This window comes from Phalacrocorax aristotelis, chromosome 15 (assembly GCF_949628215.1).
Source record: "Phalacrocorax aristotelis chromosome 15, bGulAri2.1, whole genome shotgun sequence".
In the NCBI taxonomy this organism is placed as follows: Eukaryota; Metazoa; Chordata; class Aves; order Suliformes; family Phalacrocoracidae; genus Phalacrocorax; species Phalacrocorax aristotelis.
The window spans coordinates 11,172,553-11,192,656 of record NC_134290.1 but is presented as its reverse complement, the minus strand read 5'-3'; the positions used below and the strand labels follow the sequence as shown (position 1 = coordinate 11,192,656).

The following is a 20,104-nucleotide window of genomic DNA, read 5'->3' as shown; positions in this document are numbered from 1 at the left end:
CTCTTGTCCTTGCTTGAAATTGCATGAACTTCCCCTATTACCTCTAATTACTGCTCCCTGCCTTGATTTCCCCAGCTGTGAAAGGCAGGTTATGTTTACGCACAGCTCACACAGCTTTCTGAAGATGCCCCATGCATGGTGCTGTTATTAATCACTTTCTTCTGAGGCGTTTGATTCAAGCACAAGCAGAAAGACGACTGCGTCACTGCTGCAAACACTGATGCCGTTACCCACATGTACTAAATGCACAAGGACAACCCCAGCTGATTTTCTGGTCCCCTTTCCATTGTTTTTTTCTTTAAGATGGAGCCTCAGTAATATGTTGTATTGCACAGGTTTTAAACAATATCCATCATTTACCTGGTATACGTACTGATTATGTGAAACCCAGCTGTTTACCTTTGCTAAGACTGCAATTATTTTAACAGCAATTGTAAGAATAAATTGGGGAGAAAAATAACAGGAACTTTCCAGTTCGATTTTCAGAACTAGAGCACTGCCAAGCATGATTTGACCTCAGACAAATCACGAGTAGCCACTTATTTTAAACGTCAGCTGAGCTTGTCCATGCATGGAAAACAGACCACTCTGTAGGGTTCTGGGCAAAAATGGGTCCCAAAAGGTTCAGAATTCAACCCACCCACATCTTCCTCATTTACCACCACCTGCTTAAGCTGACACAGCACGCAGATCTTCCCAGAAGCCAAACAACCACGTAACACTGACACCAAACACAGAATAGGATCAAAGAGCCCAGAAGAAAGGCGCATTGACCGTCCCCTGCCTTCTTCCCAACAGGTTCTCTCTCGCACACAAGAATACCAGTATGGACCAAATATTTTTGAAGGTACCCATTTCACAGCTGGAGCAACCATTCCCCAGCCTTCCATGTAGTTCCCTGCTCCTCCTCCTCCTCCCCCTGGATCGCAGGCAGATGCCAAGCCATGGAAGTTATTCTTTCATTTACAGCATCTGCTTCCTTGGCAGACTCCTCAGGCAATTATGTTCATAGCTTTAAAGCTGTCTCTAGCTCAGCTTCACGGGTTTGCTGCTTTTGGCTTGTAGCAGTCTCTTCTCATCTTCCCTGTCCATCATTTTGGCTGAATGTTGCTCTTAAAATATGGGAATTAGACCACTTGCATCTCCCTCTAATTAGGAGCAGAAATGAACAATACCCCACATTGTTCTTTAGACACAAGCACTTGTTCTACTTTCACAACCACATTCAGGAGGCCCTGGGCACTCTCTTGGTCTTGAAACACCATGTAGTTGGAGTCATTTGCAACCACTCAGACAGCCTGGACAATTATGCCTCCGGATAAACACAACCATTTTTTAATGCTTTTTTTTTTTTTTTTTTGGGGGGGGGGGGGTTGCATTACTGCCTGGATACCTCCTCTCACCAGCTGCACTCAGAATTGCTTTTTTTTTTGCCTGCAGACAAAAATGAGAGAAACATCCATACAGCACCTTGAAATCCCTACCTGAAAGGCTTCTGAGTGAACAGGCTCTCTCACAAAGGATGTAACCCTGCCTTAAAACAAGGGTGGGAGGGCCAGAAATCCATGAGCCCCAAAGGTCCCCCCAACACCATGGGAAGGATTTCACATTTCCTGCCAGTGAAAGGCTATAGATAAAAGGTGAGGGACAACATAGGTCACGTCTCTTATCATCAGCCTGAAGTGACCACCTCCCGGGATAAGAGGATAAGCTGATGCTTGATCCAGTTTTTCTGATTAAAGCTGCCAACAACTAAGAGAGATCCGCACACCTGCTTGAGGACCTGCAGCTCGTTTTGGATGAGCTGAGGCAAGGCCACCATGGGGTGACAGCCTCCAGACACCGCCGGCTGGCACAGGGTTCCCATCGGTGACCCCTGAGCAAGCAAACCACTGCCCCAAGGGCACAGAGTCACCACCCTGGGGTCTCACAACAGCAGGATGAATTTGCTGGAGAGCCAGCTTTTAAAGAGGCTTTTATAACCAACCAACTTCATGCGTTATCATCAGGGGATGCTTCCTGGAAGCAGCACCTTTGCCAGCTCCGTGTCTCACCAACAGAAACGAGCTGCAAACCGTTCCGGAAACACACCCACTGTGGCGGCTCCTGACCTCCCAAAATGCTCTCTCAGAGGAGGGAGTGACAGCCTGGCTATTCATCATTGCTTCCTACCATCACTGGCTCAACGCCCAGAGCAGAATTAATTGGCCCAGCTTACAAGAGTGTACATCCAACTAGATGGTGCCTCTCTGCCTTGGGATAAACCACAAGCCCTCGTCCAAACCCTCCCAGGACCACCAGGGATGGCTCACACATCTCCAGACCTGGGGAACATACAGCTACAGCCAACAGCCACGAAGGGAAAACCCATCAAGTGACCCTTTTCCTTTGCTTTAAAGCTTAAAGCTTCTCTGCCCCACGAAAACACAGAGTCCCCACTATGAAGAACAGAAGGACACACACTGACCGACACACCGACCGACACGAGTGGTTCAGCCATGGCATTAGCAAGGACCATAGCAGGCGTGCTGCATTAACATCCAATTAGCAGCCCTGCTGATTTAACAGGGCCATTGCCTTGAGTAAGTGATGTTTGCAATGGGCAGGTCAGAGGAGGAGGGATGCTCTCCTCCCCTGGGTGGGAGGGAAGTCGGATGCTCTGTCAATCCCCCATCGCCAGCATCCAGAGGCCCCATCTGTGATAAGGAGCAAATAGATTGAAAATGGTGCTTCCTCAGCACAACGGGCGCAGCGGGGCTGGGATTCCTCATGGCGTTTGCACTAACCCCCATCTACCCTCTCTGCTGCAGAGGTGCTCGGAGCCCCACCGCAGGGTTCATGGAAAACATTCGTCCTGGGTGGGTGGGGACTCAGGGCACATTTATCCTTTTTGAAGGAATAAGCCCATAAAGAGAAAAGTACAACAGATCTCTGAGCGTTTAAACACATTTCCATAACTGTTCGCAATGATTCCCAGGCAGCAGCCTTCATTAAGCTGGAGCTGAGGCTGAGAGCACCAATTAGCAGCATTTAAAAAAAAAATAATAATAATTAAACCACTGCAGTTATCCCCAAACAAGGCATACAGGCCCAGCCTAATCTTTTATACCTGGCTTTGCTGGAAACGAGAGCAGGTTAATGCTGCGAGAAGGCAGAGTGCACGGTATTTGGGATGGGGAGGGGAGCCAGCTCAATCCCCCCGTGCAGCCGTTGCAGACCCAGCCCAGCTCACGGCACCGCACCATTGGGCTGCTAGGGGAGGAGAGATGTAAAATACAGCAGTTCACCCTTACATCCACTGCCCTAAACTCGAGGGAAGAAAAGAAAAAGAAATCCTGGCAAAGCACCAATGGACACCTCCCTCTGTTCAACAACCCCCAGGGGCAGCTGGAAGAGGAACATGGAGCCATGAACTCCAGCCCAGCAGGTCTCAGCAGCCGCTCACACCCGTTTTAGAAAGTGCCTGAGCAATTTAAATCACATGGCAAATTAAAATTACTTTTTTCCATTCATTCTGTATTTTGACAAATTCTTTAGCTCTAAGCTGTGCAAGACGGTTCTACCAGTGGACCATGGTAGCATGGCCCTGCTGCATCCCCGCTGCTCAGCTCCTGCCGTGGGAACTGCTTTCTAAAGCAGTAAAATGATTTACCCAGTTTTTCTTCCCACAGACTCAACCTGCTCAGCCTCCTTGTAAACTTTGTCAAGTTTTGCCTCAGACTGGCAGCAAAGACACTCACCAATGCAAAATACAAACCAACAGAAAAGACCAGATCATCTATTTGAAGGGTGTTAGGAATTTTTTTTTTTTTTTTATAAGGACCACGAGCAATTATTTTCAAGCACAGAGATCTTAACCATTCATTTATACTGAGAATAAAAGTGGAAGAAGGGGAAATGATTGCTTTTTCATTATTTGTCACACTGCCAGTACTGAAATGAAGTTAGAGGACTGCCAGAAGATCTCCTTTGATGCAAATAAGTATCGTTTGTGTAAACAATTCAAATCTACAAGGAGAAAACCCAAAATCCCAGTCAAATCTTTCCACCATGATTCTAAAGATAAATATATAAACGACAAAAGAAATGGTCTTCCTCTACATATAAGACTTTGCCATTCAAGCTAGGCAGAAAAGCTTCTTAAAAAAGATGCTGTCGGCAGGGATCCAGAACTGGACCAGAAAAAGCCAAGCATGAAGATTCACAGAAGATTCAGCCCAACGTCATCACTCACAGTGAGTTAGAGACATTTTTTAAAAAAATATATATATGTGTATAAAAGATTCTACATCAGGAACCAATTTACTTTTGCTGCTCCACAGAGCAATCATGCCCCAGGACCTGCAGCTAAATGGCTGGAGCTCACGTAACTGGAACAGCAAAGGAAGCAGCAGAGAACTTTAATGGCTTATGAAATTCAATTGAAATTGATGGTCGGAAAAGTGAAACATTTAACACCCTACCAATTTAACATCAGCGCACGCATGTGCACGTACGCACAGACACGTACACAGACCAAAAAAGGTGGGAGCTCATTTTCCGCTCACTTACATGTCCACGACCTTCACAGCGCTCTAGGGAAGGAGACGGCACCCTCATACAGTAACTTAAACAATATATAAATATTTTAACACCTTCAGACCTTTTTCCGCTGGAACCTTTAATATAAAATCCATCTTTTGTGAAAATAGCGAAACATTATTACGACCTGCCCTGTCCACTTCTCTGAAAGATGAGAAGCCACATTCTGCATTTCATCTTCAGCTGGAGCAGGAACTCATAAACCGTCCCTGCTATTTGAGAAGACTTTGACTAAACTGCTTGCAGCTGATGTACTTTTCCAACACGGATCTCTTTTGTTATGAAGCCTGTCTCTGCTGAACAATAGAAAAATATTGTTGACAGGGGTGTACTTTTCCGTCAGCTCAAAAATATCATTTTGCAGAATATTTTCACAGCTCAGCAGAAGGTGGAAAGAAAGACAATATTATGACTACATAAGAAAGAAAAAAATAATTAATTATAATCAGCTTATAGTAGTTTTCTCATTGGTTTTGGCTTGCTTAAATGAGGTTCTTTACTAATTAGAGCCCCAATCTGACTTAGAAAGCCTTCAGGCAAAACTCGCGTTAATCAAAGATTAACCTGGGTAAAACACTCAGAATTTGGCCAAAGCACTTTAGAACAATGCTTATAATCACAAGGCATCAACAAGAACCACCAGTAACCTTCACATTATTACTTTTAAGTATCCCCAGGTGGACGGTCAGTTGAGTACTTCGGGATGCATCACCCCGACACAGATGCAAGGAAGCAATTGTCAGGTCCTGGCAAGCATCAGCCCTATTGCGTGACTCGAGCCATACGGACACTGCTGACTTCCAGAAGGAGCAGAACACCAGTCACCACCGCACCAGAGCATCCACCGCGCCGCAACTGTCGTGCCCCGGGAACAGGCGGGGTACAGCGTTCATGCGGGCATTTCACCCAACCGCAGCGTAATTGAGCTCGCTCCTGTGTGCTGTACCAGTTGATTCATGGGGAGGCTTTGATGTGCAAATTAATCATTATAACTTTTAATTGAGCTAATATAAGCATCATATGTTGCTAATTACACAATGCAGGGGGAAAAAATATTGCAAATGAATTTAACTGCTTAATCTCATCAGGATGGCAAGTCGTGTTTTAATTACAAATTGTTGTGTAGCAGCAAAGCATCTGCTGCAACTTGGCGACTCTGGTCCCAAAGCAAAGCCCCTCTGCATCTCACTCGCATGCTCAGCATCCAGCTCCAAACACCGCGGCCCCAGCCCTCCCCAACGCTCAGCCAAGCCCGTGGCACGGACCCAGGTGGCCATGGCCGTGGCTGGGGACAGCAGGGGCACCCCTTCGGGGGCAGTGGGAACGTGCCCCCTGCACCTGGCTTGCAGATATGCCCACCCTGAACACCCCTCCCAGCGACTCCTTGCAATGAGGGCTCCTTCAGGACACCTTCAAGCTTGCCACATTCAAACCCCACTGTTGGTAACCCCTCTTTTAATCTGAATGACCATTTCAACACACAGAGGCACAAATCTTTACAATCTTCCTCCCACTCTATGCTTGTCAATTCACATGAGCAAGAATCAAGCAGCACCTTTGGAGCCTGTTTCCTCTAAGTCCTTACAATTAAGGGGAAAGGAAAAAATAGGAAATGCATGAAAAAATAAAATGAGATTACAAAAAAAAGCCCACCACTCCCAGACTTTGTCGTCTGAGGTAGTGCCTGGAGCAAGATTTCTACAACCAAATTAAAATCCCTAAATATTGTGGGTTTTGATGGAGACACGGATATAGGCAAGCAGCTATAGCATGGCAATGCACCTGCATAACGCATCACCTTGAGAATCTACTGCCATGAGATAAGTGACGACCGCAACGTTCACTGTCCGACCGTACCTGTGGTGAAGAAAAACATCCACCTGCCAATAACTCTGCTGGTAATAAACTACAGAGTTTCAGGGAGGAAAGAGCGCCTCTGAAACGTTATGGCAGATACATGGTATCTAAAAAGCAAAGGCAATCTATTTTTCCTTATGTTATTTTTTAATTTTATACATCTTCTATTTATCAAAAGGAGGAAAAAAAAAAGCCCCACAGACCCTGAGCACATTAATGTGCTTTAGATTTTGCCTGTTATCCATATTACAGCAAAAACCTGCAGTATTTTTGGGTTGTTTTTTTTTTTAAACACCAGGAGGCTGATTACTGTGAAATGATCTTAGGTTTCTCCCACTAAGTGGACAGATGGATTGCTACTTTTGCACTTTTTTTGCAGCACTGAATTCAGTTGCTGGCGGGAGTCTCCGTTCCAGCGCTCCCCAGCATCGTTCCCCTCCTTACGCTCGCCACCTCACCTCCCAGCCTGAGGCTGGGGTACGGAAGAGGCTCTCCGCACAGCGCAGGGACGTGCACGCACCCACCGAGCCGAAGGGCGCGCCCGACCGCGTCAGCGCTACACGAGCCCCCACCTCGCTCGTGCCCACGCTGGGGGAGGAGGAACGGCACAGGCACACCAGAGCCCCACACCTGGATTTTCGTGCCAGGGGAGGTGGCGGTGATGCTATGGAGAGGAACGCCACCAGCGCTCGCCAGACTGGAGATGAGATCTCTCCAGCATCCCAGTAAACAAGCTGGAATTTAAAGGGTTCTACAAGGTGATAAGGAAGCAAAAAGCATTGCCAGACAAAACCCGCCTCCTTAACTATTTTTTGAAAGAGAAATTTTACAAGGTGAAAACTGGAACAGTCACTGCCAAACGTCATCCCTGCTACCCTGACGAACTCGGCGGGCCCACTCGCAGTGGTAAGCGACTCACGAACGGTCGTGAACGTTCTGGGTCTCCAGCCAGCAGCCATTGCATTCGCAACCCATCATTCTCACAGGCAAAACACAGCTGGTCAGGAGAAGAACTTGGAAGAAACTCCTTGGCATGCAGGGAAGGGAACTGCTCTTTCAGAAGATGCTTTTTAGGAACCGGTGCTCTGAGCGGACGCTATCCGCTGTCAGGCATTGCCCTGCTGCAGCCCAGGGACTGCAGTCCCTTTAAGACGAGGATGACAGACAGAAGGAGGAAACGCTCCGTTTGATCCGAGGAAGGGGAAAAAAAAAAAAAAAAAAACCACACCATGAAAAGCAAACTCCCAGCCCCAGGAATGACTAAGCAGAGAGCCAGGCATGGCAGGCACTGGGCTGGCAAAGGCAGCCACACAGCACATGTTCCCGGATCCGTGCTGGCTCTGAAGGTATGCCGTATAGAAAAGCCATTTCTGGGGGAAAAACAAAACGAAACAAAACAACAAAACAACCTGAAAATAAGGACCCAGTTTGTTAGCAAGCCACACAAACTGCCTATGAGTGCTGTTTATAAGCGTCCTCATCCATCCGTACCTCCAGCTGATACACAGACAGCAATATATGGGTCAATAATCGTTTATCTAAAGATATGTGTCAACCCATCTCTCCTCCGCTCTCAGACAAACCTTTTACAATAGCCACTTACTTTAACCCTGAATTATCTGCCTCTGCTCATCTTCAGGGAGAAGCAGCACAGCAGAGAAAGAAGCAGGCAATTCCCTGTGATCTGAAAGCTCGCTTTCTAAATCAAATCAATTTTTCTAACGTAATTTGCCTAATCTAAATCACTGACCCATACATTTTCTCACAATCCTTTGACAAGAGCTGCACCAATTGAAGCAAAGCTAAAACACTTCAACCAGACCAATTCATAGAAGTCTTTAGAGGAATTCTTTAATCGCTGTAATTAATTCTTTAAGTACCACAGTGGGATGCTCTGAATTCAAACCCAGTCCAAGGAGTAATGATTATACTAATGGGAGAAGCTGTGCAGTAAATAAATGCAAGTGCCCTGCTGAAAGAGATGGTTTTCAATAGGAGACTGCCATTCAGGGAGATAACTGTTTTTTGGAGATAACAACTTAGATGATGAAGTCTCACAGACCGGAGTCCGATATGACAATTCCCAGACCCACACACCTAACTGGGCTGAGCATTTTGACGGATACCCATTAGGGCTGGGGCTGCTCCTGCTCTCAGCTCTTCACTCACGATGGCCACAGTCCCACCATGATTGCTGCCTCCGACACGGGTCCACGTAGCCAGCCGAAACAGCAGCGACACGGAGTTGATTCAGCCCGGCTGTCTGCAGACTCCCTCCCCATTGAACCTTCTGCTGGAGCTGAGCGTCGGCCACGCATCAGGAGCAGCCGGGAGAGCTGCAATTAATCAGTGGCTTTTTAAGTGCATCAGACCACAGGGAGGCAGGAGGGCTGACCAAAGTAAACTGCTTGTGTCGGATGGGCCTCGCTGCTGGGGTGCACACAGCCTTGCAGGGACTCTGCACCTTGCAGGCAAGGCCTTTGCACAAGGCATTCGGCCAGGGGACACCGGGAGCCCAGCTGCTGATTTACACTTGGACTTGACCATGAAAGGCACCACTGGCCATGGGATGTCTAGCGGGGACTGCCCTGTGGCAAGCAAGAAGGCATGGGGACAGAGACCCTAGGGGAGTTTGGGAAACCACCTAGAAGTTTGCTGGTTAGCGTAAGAACCAAAGCAATGACTTCTCTTTGACTTTCCCTTTTTGTTAATTGGCTAAATGCAATAAAGCCTTCTAATGCACTTAATGTGTTGGGCTGCAATATGCTCAGAGAAAGGGAGGAAGATATTTTAACTCTGGATTAGCAGGATGCATTGATAAGCAATAGCTGAAGCTGTACCGAGGAGCTGACAGTCATCAAAGCCCCACATCCCCCGGGGCTTACACTAGACATCAGTAATCTCATTATGACCCTAATGGTGTTGCAAATATGGATGGTTTTGTGGTGAAATAAGGTGTATGACATGGATGTTTGGGTTTTAAAAAGGCACACCTGAAGAACAGCTCCTCAGCGCAGCCACTGGAAAGATGCCCCCAATCCCCATGGGCTGCCCAGCTCCATCACACCAGGGAGATGATGGGTGGGCACCACTGGCTGGGCTCTGCTCTGTAGGACAGGCTTTGATGTCAGCAATTAAGAACCATAGAATCATTAAGGTTGGAAAAGACCTCTAGGATCATCAAGTCCAACTGTCAACCCATCACCCCCAGGCCTCCTGAACCATGTCACAAAGTTCCACGTCTACACGTTTTTTGAACACCCCCAGAGATGGTGACTCCACCACCTCTCTGGGCAGCCTGTGCCAGTGCCTGACTGCTCTTGCAGTGAAGACTTTTTCCTAATATCCAGTCTAACCACCTCCTGATGCAGCTTGAGACCATTTGCTCTTGTCCTATCGCTTGTGACTTGGGAGAAGAGGCCAACACTCACCTCCCTGCAACCTCCTTTCAGGTAGTTGCAGAGAGCGAGAAGGTCTCCCCTCAGCCTCCTCTTCTCCAGGCTAAACGCCCCCAGCTCCCTCAGCCACTCCCCATCAGACCTGCTCTCCAGACCCTGCCCCAGCCCCGCTGCCCTTCTCTGGACACGCTCCAGCCCCTCAAGGCCCTTCTTGTCCCGAGGGGCCCAAAACTGAACCCAGGATTCAAGGTGGGGCCTCACCAGTGCCGAGCACAGGGGCCCCATCCCTGCCCTGCTCCTGCTGGAACATTAACTCCGTTTCTTAATTTCCACTTAAGACTTCCCATAACAGTTTTAATAGTGCTGGTGCAAATAAAACTCGTCAAAAGACAGAAGTGTTAGTTCAGCTCTGTCCCTCCCACCCCGCCAAAACTGTCGGTGCTCAGCCCTGCAATGCCAGTGCTCGAGCAGTCTGAGAGCACCCTGACACCCACCCACACACCCCAGCAGCACCCAGAATGGGGGTTGGAGATGTTGAGCAGCTCAGCCACCAGAACAATTGAGGGCTGAGACAGGAGGAGGAGATGACACTCAAGCAGTGCTTATGGCACCATGGCCAACAGACTGGCCATGCCACCTCAGCAGCCTCCCGTCCAAGGGGGGCCTCACTCCTCACAGAGCAGCAGCAAAGAAACCTCAGCTGTCTTCAAAAAGTAACCTCAGAGCCCAGCTTCACCCAAGACCTCTGCTCTCCCTGCCAGCAGAGCTTTAGGCATGGACTGCTGCCCTGGGACCCATCTTGAGCACAATGGGAGAGCACAAACCATGTCTTTGATGGTGACTACTCTTCTCTAAAGCCCTTTGTGATCTATAGATGGAAGAATGAGGAATGATTAGTATTTGAAAAGAAAAAAAAAGCCTCAACTGCAAAAAAATTCATGCTATCTTCTGTTTTTCTCTTGCTTGTTTCTCTTTTTTAATGGAGTTGAGCCCTTTTTGCACCAATACCCATGCTAATGACTTTCAGTGGGCTACTCCTAGGCGAAAGACAAGAAATGAGTAACGGAGCTGCATTTAAAAAAAAAAAAAAAAAAAAAAAAAGAGGAGGAAACCTATGTGTATTAATCCTCATAGCTGTCAGAGATGAGGATTTAATAAAGTTAGTAACTAAGCTACTCCATTATTTCCAAACACCTTGGAAGAGAATGTCTTAGTAGGAGATGAATTAGATAGTGCGACCGTAACTGCCTTCTGAGTATCTTCTGAGCGTAATCTATGGCTCATCACCACATGCGTTTCAAGTCCTTGCCCTTTATTCTCCAAATAACCTCCAACTGTAAATGTATTTACATGCCAGGCTCAGCTCCTTCTTTCAGAGCATTTCCCACTCGCTGTTTAACCATTTGTCCCTGTTTTGCAGATTTGCCTGGGTTCGGTTTCGGATGGGTGATAAGGATGGGCAGTTGTGGATTCAGGTCATCCAATAAACGATGGAACGAAGCAAGAAGAAAAAACGTAGGCGGAATACAGGAGAGGTCTAATAGGCTGTGAAACGCTCTGCCAAAGGAAGCGGCAGAAGTCCTGCTGCCTGCATCACTGAAAACCAGCCACGCTCAGGAACAGACTGTACTCAACAGGCGTCGGAGACGGGAAAGGCAGCTTATTCGCCAACTTTTCCAGCTCTAATTCCCATGATCTGGGGATGGCTGAGGCGTGCTGGCCTTCAAGCCTTCCCTGACAGAGCTCCACTGCTTCCAGAGAGCTTTTACCATCCTCTCTAGATGCCTCTGTTGCAACATTTCAAAGCCTGTTTCATTGCATGGGTCTGCACTCTGAAAGACAATCAGACTGTGTGTTTATCAGTCCTCTACCTCCGGCTCTGTAAGTGCCTTTCAAAACCACCAGTGAATTTTCAGACTGCCATAGCCCCGCAGAGTCAGGGACAGAGGAACCAAGGGCTGGTGGCTGTTGCCTCTCACCACACCAGGTGCTCGTACCGGCCAGGGACTTGCCCTATGCACACATCCAGACCAGCTCCTTCCAGAACTCATCTCAGACTTGCTCCTTCTTCAACCAAAAATCTGGGTACCAAAGACAGTCACCAGCTACCAACTATTTGCCAAGTTTCTAATTACTGCTCGTTGCATAGAAACCTGCTCCATCTGCTCCAGTGCTCCCTTTTAGGGTGCACGGGCTGTCTTTTTTTGGTGCTAGTTTCATCCTTTTATTTGAGCTGCAGCATAAACGTTTGTTTCAAGAGCTGCAGCATCCATTAAGCAGCCCTCCTTCCCCATCATGGCAAAGGTCTTGCTGCTAAGAATAAGCTGTGGCTAATTGACAACAAATCCTAAACTGAGATATAAAACAGTTGCGTCTGTCACTCACGCAAACAGCTGGCTTCAGCATCCCAGCTGTTAAATAATGTAAAATGGTTCATTTTTCTGACTCAGGGAAGATCCTTTATGAAAGGAATGAAAGTCTCCAGTGCTACTGAGCCATGCCCTGATCATTCCTGCATCTTAAAATTCTAACATTGCTCATAAAATTCGTAAGTAACATAAACCCTGTTCCTTCCACTACTCTCCCCATCAGAAAAAACTGGATTTAAATCACCTGCTGGCAGGTTTATTACAGGACCCACAAGCAGATAAGGTCCTGTGCACCAGCCCTCTGCACTTAACGGAAAATAAATCTCTGCTTTGCCATCTGTTTTTGAGATGTTGCCATACGAGCAAAACAAAAAACCCCAAAGATATCTGAACCTCTCCTTTAATCTTCTGAAGGATTTCCTGGGTAATGAGGATGATATTTCCCCCCTCTGTAGCAGAAATGAGGTCTCTCCCCAGGCCGATTCTCCCTGGAGCTCCCCCACAGGTGACCAAACTCTCCAATGTTGTGTACTTAGTGCACGTGTTACCCCTGGGCAGATAAATGGGCTCAGGATAGGGACAGCCGCTTGGCCAGAGACACCATCTCCCACACCACCCATGGGCTGGTCCCAGTGGGAACACTCTTTGGAGCCTCCCAAGCCCCTTGGCTTGGCTAGAATAAGGATTTTGGCCCCTGCTTCTCCATTTAGCCTGAGTTTGAACGGCATCAGTAGGGTTTTTCCAGCATTTCTTTCCATTAAAGGCAACTCTGTGGCTATCACTGATGTCAAGCTAGAGCTGCCTAAGATGGGTGGTTTTGCACCACCCTCTCCCCATAACCATACCTCTGGTCCCTGCACAGTCTTTAATCCCAGGGCAGCACGATGCCCCAGGACAGGAGGTCATGGCCATGCAACAGCAGAGCCCCGAGCACCCTCTCCCCAGGATTTAGCACCTTTGTCCCTAGAAGCCCATCCTTCTGCCATTGCAGGTCTCCTCCTCCACCATGGGGGAGGCGATGGGGCAGAGTGGCTCTCCAGGCCAGTTGGTGCAGGCACGGTGAGATGAGCAGAGCTGGTTTACACGCAGTTTCCAATTAGTCTACTCAGCAGACAGCAGCCTCGTGGAAACCCCTCTGCTCCTGCCGATCCGTCACCCCCTCAGGGCACCCCTTTGCTTCACCCCTGAGCACCACCATCACCAAAAAAAAAAAAAAATATCAGAAAAAACAGAGTTAAAATCAGATGCTACACTTCATTTTTCTCTCCTTGCCTGAAGTTGCGAGAGACAAGATAGGACATAATCGCCACTTTTAAAATCATCTCCTATGACAGGCAAATTGATCAAGTGGGGAGGCTGGACTGCTTTTGAACCTGAACAAACTGATTTTCCATGAAAGATTGTGTTTATGCTGCCTCTCAATAGCCTGCCGAAATATGCATACCTCTTGCCATTTAATCACCAAAATTTGGGAAGAAAGAGCAAGAAAGAGCATTGGGGGGGGGGGGGTTTAGGGAAAGAAAAAAGGAAAAAAGAAAGTGTGCTCGAATCTGGAGCACATCATAAATTCATGAAGCTTTCTGAATGCTGTCAGAAACAAACACATTTATGACAAAGAAAAGCTGGAAGTGTGCTGCAAGAGGATTTTTAGATAGCATGGAAGAAACGTTAATATTTACATTGCACCTGAGACTGAAGTCCATCATGCAAGGTACTGTGCAAATACTGAAGTCCTTCCACACTGAATTTACCCACCACAGACACTCCAAGCAGCACTTGCATTACTTCCCATTGCAGCGTTCTATGTCACAGAGGGGAATGGAAATACCCAGGGAAAGCCAGACACCGAGCAATCCCCATCCAGCCCCGTACGTTAGCTGAGAGGACCTCTTTGCTTGTAATTTCTGCCTGCCCACCCTCACGTGGGAATGGCTTGCTCTGAAATGCCAGCTGGGAAACTCCCAACAGCATGAAATCAAAGCATCTTCCACGACATCTAGAGCACCACATGGTAACTCACACTCCCCAGCCTCCGTGGCACTTAATGCAAGAGGATCTGACAGCCGTAGTCGGGAAAAGCATCTCTGTTACCACCACGTGCCAGCACATCAGCTGAGCCACTGACAGGGGTAAGTGCTAAAGCTATGCCAACAAATCAAGTCACCGCTTGTCATTAACAAACATTAGTTATATTTAGGCAGGGGAAGAAGGGGAAATCAAGTTCAGTCAATTTAATTTGTTGAGCTGACAGTTTATTGCAGTGGGATGGCTTCTCATTCAGTGGGATGTTTATTAAGGCCAGAAGATTTTAGTTTTGCTTGCTTCCCACAGGACGTAGGGGATTGCCACCTCCCCTTTGCTCCCCGGTCACACCTCCAAGACATGCAGGTGGCTGCAAACCTGTCCTGAGTGAGGCATGTTGCTCAGCGAAGCCACCTCTCCATCATGGCAAAACTCATGCTTTGTATCAGCCTCAGCCGCTGATCAGGAAGAGCTGCACCATGAGCTGTCTCAACCCAGTGCTACAAGCAACGATACCCTTTGCTCCTTCCACCTTTCAGCAATGAGACCCTCCTGGGGCAGCAGCCAGCACGGCTCTCCTGAGCAGCCTGGCTTCAAAACACATTCCTGAGGAGCTACGGAGAAGGGCAGGAGGACCCCAGCTCATTATGGGGTCACCAGGGTGGAAACCTCCATCCATCCCACAGGCATAAATGGCAAAACCCTACGTAGCCCAAATCCCTGCCATTCTCTGGGGCGCACGGACTCCCCTCTCCAGGCCCTTTGAAACAAGGGAGTCCTTGCCCAGAGATGCTGTGGACACCAGAAATCTGCCTGGGCTCAAAGAGAGAACAAATCCATGACGGCAAACCTATCACAGCCGTTAAATAAATGGATGCCATCTCTGGATCAGGAATCTATCCCTGATCCAAAAATCCTGCCTGAGACACAAACGGTCTCAGTGACCCTCTGCTCTGACCTCCTACTGCTGCCCATGGGTTCGTACCTCCCTGTCCACACTAAGCTGCTTTAAACACGGAGATAAGAGGGCTTGAAGTAAAAGTCTTGGAGGGCCTATCATTCCCAGTAATAAAATACAGCAAATTAATTGCACTTTATTGATTTTTTTTTTTTTAATGTAACTATTTTGGCATTCAAACCTCAAGAGACTCTATTGATCAGCCAAAGACTCAGGTGTCAGTGAATGGAGCTTTGTGGCCAAGCCTGGCAAATTGAAGAAAACAATCAAAACCCAAAAACAGTAGAGTGATGCGGACTTCCCTGTTTCAAGTATACAGAGGAGGCTGCAGCACTGGCGACAGGATATTTTTGAAGTGAAAAATGCTGCACAGGGCAAGTCTCACAGTTGCCTCCTGCACTCCCAGAGAGCCCAACGCCGATCGCAGTGGCAATGCATAAATCCAGAGCAGCTTCACTGACTTCAGAGGAGCTGCTCTAGATTTACGCTGATGGGAAGTAAAATCAGAATATCTGAAATATATTGCTCTAATGGGTGCTGGAGCAAGAGGCAGTGTAATAATTTCAGACTTCTCCCCCCACCACACTATCCCCCAAATCACATCAGCTTGGACAGTCATTGCATGAAACATTGAAATCATTTCCCCCCATTAGTGGGGAAAATAACCTACATTTCAACGGTTGATATGATCACATTCTGCAAATCTATTGTACAGTAGATAATACAAGTCTTTCATTTTTGTTCCTGAAGAGCCTCTGCATAAAAAGTGCCTCCATATTATGTAGAGTGATACAGGGACACATAATAAAATAAGCATAATGTCTCTCCACCCACACCTCCCTGGAGCCAGAGTCTAAAAGCAATTCGCAGGTCCTTCCTCGCGCATGGATCATGACAGCCCAAGTGCATTTTTACAGGGGCTGAAGCATTCGATTTTTTCAATAAGCTTTGCACTCCCCGTCCCCTGCCGTCAGCAGCCAGCCCCGCGTTCCCATGCCTGCTCCAGGGGCATGGCGCTGCCCGCACTCACCGAAGCGAGCTGGTGAGATACCATCAGGCAAGAAAACAAAATATTCGGCTAATTCATCCAGGTCATTCACAGAATACCTATTCATATAACCTCGGAGACAGCTCCGCCACCGCCAGCGAGGAAGGCGGCCAAAAACCCTGCCTAGATGCCAGCAACAAACAGGGGCCTGCTGCCAGCAAGAGACATCCTCAAGCTCAGCGTGAGCGGCCTTCGGCTGCCAAACACACACGCACACCCTCTGCTCGCAGCCGCACGCGCGCCAGCAGCCGGGCCGCCAGAGACCCGGGGACAGGAGAGTGATCTCTTAATTGGACCTTCACAAAGCTATTTAGGGGACCTGCCTGACAGGTGAATAAATGCCACACGCTTTGAAGATGCTGGAGGAACCCAGCCCGGTGCACCTCCGGTCCCCAAAAGGCCGCCCGCCCAGAGCTGGCCCCGGCAAGGGGTAAGGGAGCGAAGGCAAATAAATAGAGAAAAATGGCAAGTGCCCAACACGACCGTCTGTGTGAGCTGGGAGCTTTGCAGAGATGGCAGCACCGCGGCATGGCTAATGCAGGTGTCTCTCCCGTCTGCAACAACCCAAACCAAGATGTGGTTCATTAACCCCTGTAATCCAGAGGAGAAAGGCGACTTGGAGCACAGCGAGCCGCAGCAAGGTCGGCACAGCCCCAGAGGGAGGCGTTCCCGGGCACTGCCGCCACTCGCCTCTCTCAGAAGAGGTTTCCCCAGATCCCAAACCCCCTCTCCGCACACAGACGTTGCTGCGGTCCACACCAGGGGTGGGACAGGGCAGGGGTAGTGCTCTGCTACGAAAGCAAAGGGATGCTACAGCCTGGAGAGGAGAAAGAGACGGAGGCTGGGGACGGGTTCGTTATTCACGGCTTGAGCTGAAAGCGCACTGCGAGTTCCCAGCGTGCGTGTCGTGCAGGGAGGCATTCAGAGAGCAGGGGAGAGGGATGGGTACGGCGGTAGGTTTGCAGCCACAAACTGTTTCAAAGTGGGTTTCCATATGTTTAAGCACTCTGAGCGCTGGAAGAATTACACCCACAGCCCAATCTCACCATGGTAGCTACCCACACAGGAGGCGAGGGGAGGGGGGAACATCAGAAAAAAGATTATCATTAATGTGTCAAAGCAATATTAAAAAAAAAAAAAAGCAGCAAACCTGGTCCTTTGCTGCTCTTAACTCTCGTCTTGAATAAAAGGAGAGCTTCACTGAGTGCAGAGCATCGTGCTGGCAACAGAAAGCCGTGGCCCCACCGGGGCAGTACTGACCCGCAGGCAGCTCACACTCTGCGTCCCGTGCTCAGTGCCCCACTCCCCACGACCTGCACCCCCCTTTCTGTGCCCTGCACCCCAAACCTTTCTGCACCCCGCTCCCCATGTTCTGCTCAACAGGATTTCCAAGTGTGCTTACGGCTGCACACACCCCAGGGGCAAGCAGTGCTTTTTAGGTTAAGCACAGCAAGGACCCCCTTCTGTCCATCATATGTGTGTGCCCCCAAGACCGATGCCTCCTTCCTCGCAGATTATTCCTGCTGTCCCTGCAGGGACCTTTCCTGAAAGGCATTCCCTACCACAAGGCATTCCCTGTGCCCTCCCCAAGAATGACAGCCGCTGCTTTTACCCCTCCCATGGATCGCTCCTTTTTCACCAAAAATCCTTGCATTTTGGCATATTCCTAAAGCCCCGGTGAAGTTTCCCCAGCAGCCCAGGCTCCACGCTACAGCCAAACGCGAGCGCTGTCCCAAGCAGCAGCAAAGGCAAACAAATCGCTGAGCAACTTCAGCACCGATGCACCTTAATTAATTTGCTTTTAACAACCCCTATTTATTAAGAACAACATCTGCCAGGGAGCTCACGCGAGCAAGCGGAGGAAAGCGTGGCAGCAGAGAAGTCCTGCAAAAGACTTTCCCAGGGGCAGCGCTTTGGCTGGCCAGCCTCGGGGTGGGCAAAGACCCGAAACTGGGACCCCAACGGCTCCTCCTCAGTTCAGCTGGGTGGGGGGGAAGAAGAAAAATAGAAGGGGGGGGGGAGGGGGGAAGAGATGCTCCCAGCCGTGCTGCTGGCAGCTGGTCGCGATTAGGAAATCCCACCTCAGCTCACCTAAGGGCCCGATCCCGCCCCCCACCAGCCGATGGAAACCCACTCAGCTTAAAATGAAGCCCAAGAAAGGCGGCACAAGCATTATTTTAACGAAGAGATTTAACTCCCGCACATCTTCCCCACCCACCCGAGGCCAGCCAAGGGCTGCGAGGAGCAGGAGCCCCGTGGGAAGCCCCAAACCCCCCCAGCCTTCCCCGGCCCCCAGCGCTCCGGAAACCCAAACTTTTCCTTTTTCCCCCCAAGCCGGGAGCGGCGGGGCAGCCCCCGCGACACGCGTGGGGAGGGGAGCGGGGGGCGCACCCGGGGAGGCGGCTGTGGGCGTAGCGGGTGGGGGGGAGAGGACAGCTTTGTGCGCGGGGGTCCCAGCCGAGGGGACCCAGCCGCGGCGGGAGGGCTGGGAAGGGGGAAACAGCTCCAAAGTAAAAACGGGAGGGGGAGGGGGGGTGGGTGGATAAAATCACTAAAAAGAGTTTAAATAAAAAAACAACAGGCAAACAAATAAACAAAACGGAGAGCCCCGGGGCCGGGGGAGCTGGGGGTTACCTCGGCACAGGAGCAGCAGCGGTGCCAGGAGCAGCGCGGGGCCCCGGGAGAGCATCCTCTTTGTTCCATGCCCAGAAGTAGTCATGGTGCTGATTTATTGGGAGAGGGGCGGCTTAACGGGGCGGGGGGGGGAGGTTGGGGGTGTCGCGGCGGAGCCGCTAACCACTCCCCCCGCGCCTGCCCGCTCCCCTGCGCTGCGTGGCTCCGTCCCTCTGTCCGTCCGTCCGTCCGTCCGGCGGCGGGGCCGGGCGCCCCGCGGAGGGGAGGCGGGGGGGCCCCGCTCCCCGCCGGCCCCGCGCTCACGGCCGCCCCCGCCGCATCACGCCGCCCCCGCCTGCCGCGGCGGCGGCAGCAGCAGCGGCGGCAGCAGCGCTCCCTCGGGGCAGCCGGGCGCTGTGCCGGGGGCTGCGGCGGCGCGGACGGACGGACGGACAGAGGGACGGGTGGGGGCGGCGCCGCCGGGCTCACCTGCGGGGGGGGGGTCGGCGGGGCCGCCGCAAAGGTGTCCCTCTGCGGTCCCGGGGGGCCCGCGCTGCCCCGGGCCGCCCCGCGCCCCGGACAGGCGGCTCTGGGGAGCCGGAGCGGGGCCAGCGAGATCGGGGGCCCGGGGGGGGGGGGGGGGCTACAAGGAGCCCCGCGTGCCCTTCTCTGCAGGACACCCCCGTGCTGGCGGCGGCCCGGAGAAGTTTGTTACCCCCGGGGGTTGGGGCAAACGCGAGGCCGGTGCGTCCCGGGACCGGGCCGGCACCCCCGGGGGGGCGGCGGGGCCGGGGGGGCTCCCGCGGCGGCCGCCGAGCGCCGGGAAGAGCGCGGCTCCCCCCTCGCGGCCGCCGCCGTCACTGCGCGGGGCCGGCTGCGATGGGGGGGCAACGGGCTGGACACGGAGTGGGGGGGGGCAACTGGGTGCGCGACGGGCTGGGCGCGGGGGGGGGGCGCCGGGGTGTGCAAGGGGGGCGCAGGCGTTTGCACAGGGCAGCCCAAGAGGCGTGCGGAGCCGCTCGCCAGGAGGTTTGCAAAGAGCCTTGCAAAGGGCTGCGCGGGGGGGGCATCCCCAGGGGCGTGCGAGGGGAGCGGAGGGGTGCGCGAATTGTTGCGCAGAGGAACGCGGGCCGGAGTTTGCGGCGCGCATCCACAGAGGAGCGCAGTGGCCGCGCAGGGCTTTGCGCGGCTGCAGCCGGAGCGTTGCGCGGACGCGACCCCCCAGCAGCCCGGGCGCAGCCGAGCTGCGTTCCCCAGC

General features: G+C 51.0%; 1 protein-coding gene across 2 annotated transcripts in view; it reads right to left on the bottom strand.

Moving 5' to 3' along the window:
• The window catches only part of TMEM132B (transmembrane protein 132B), a 255,093-nt gene extending 235,992 nt beyond the window's left edge, over positions 1–19,101 (bottom strand). For both annotated transcript variants that reach the window (XM_075109874.1, XM_075109875.1), the window contains exon 1: positions 18,868–19,101. In XM_075109874.1, coding sequence (XP_074965975.1) covers positions 18,868–18,952 — 85 coding nt within the window. In that variant the 5' untranslated portion in view covers positions 18,953–19,101. The remainder of the gene's footprint in view (positions 1–18,867) is intronic.
• Between the last annotated feature and the right edge of the window lie 1,003 nt (positions 19,102–20,104).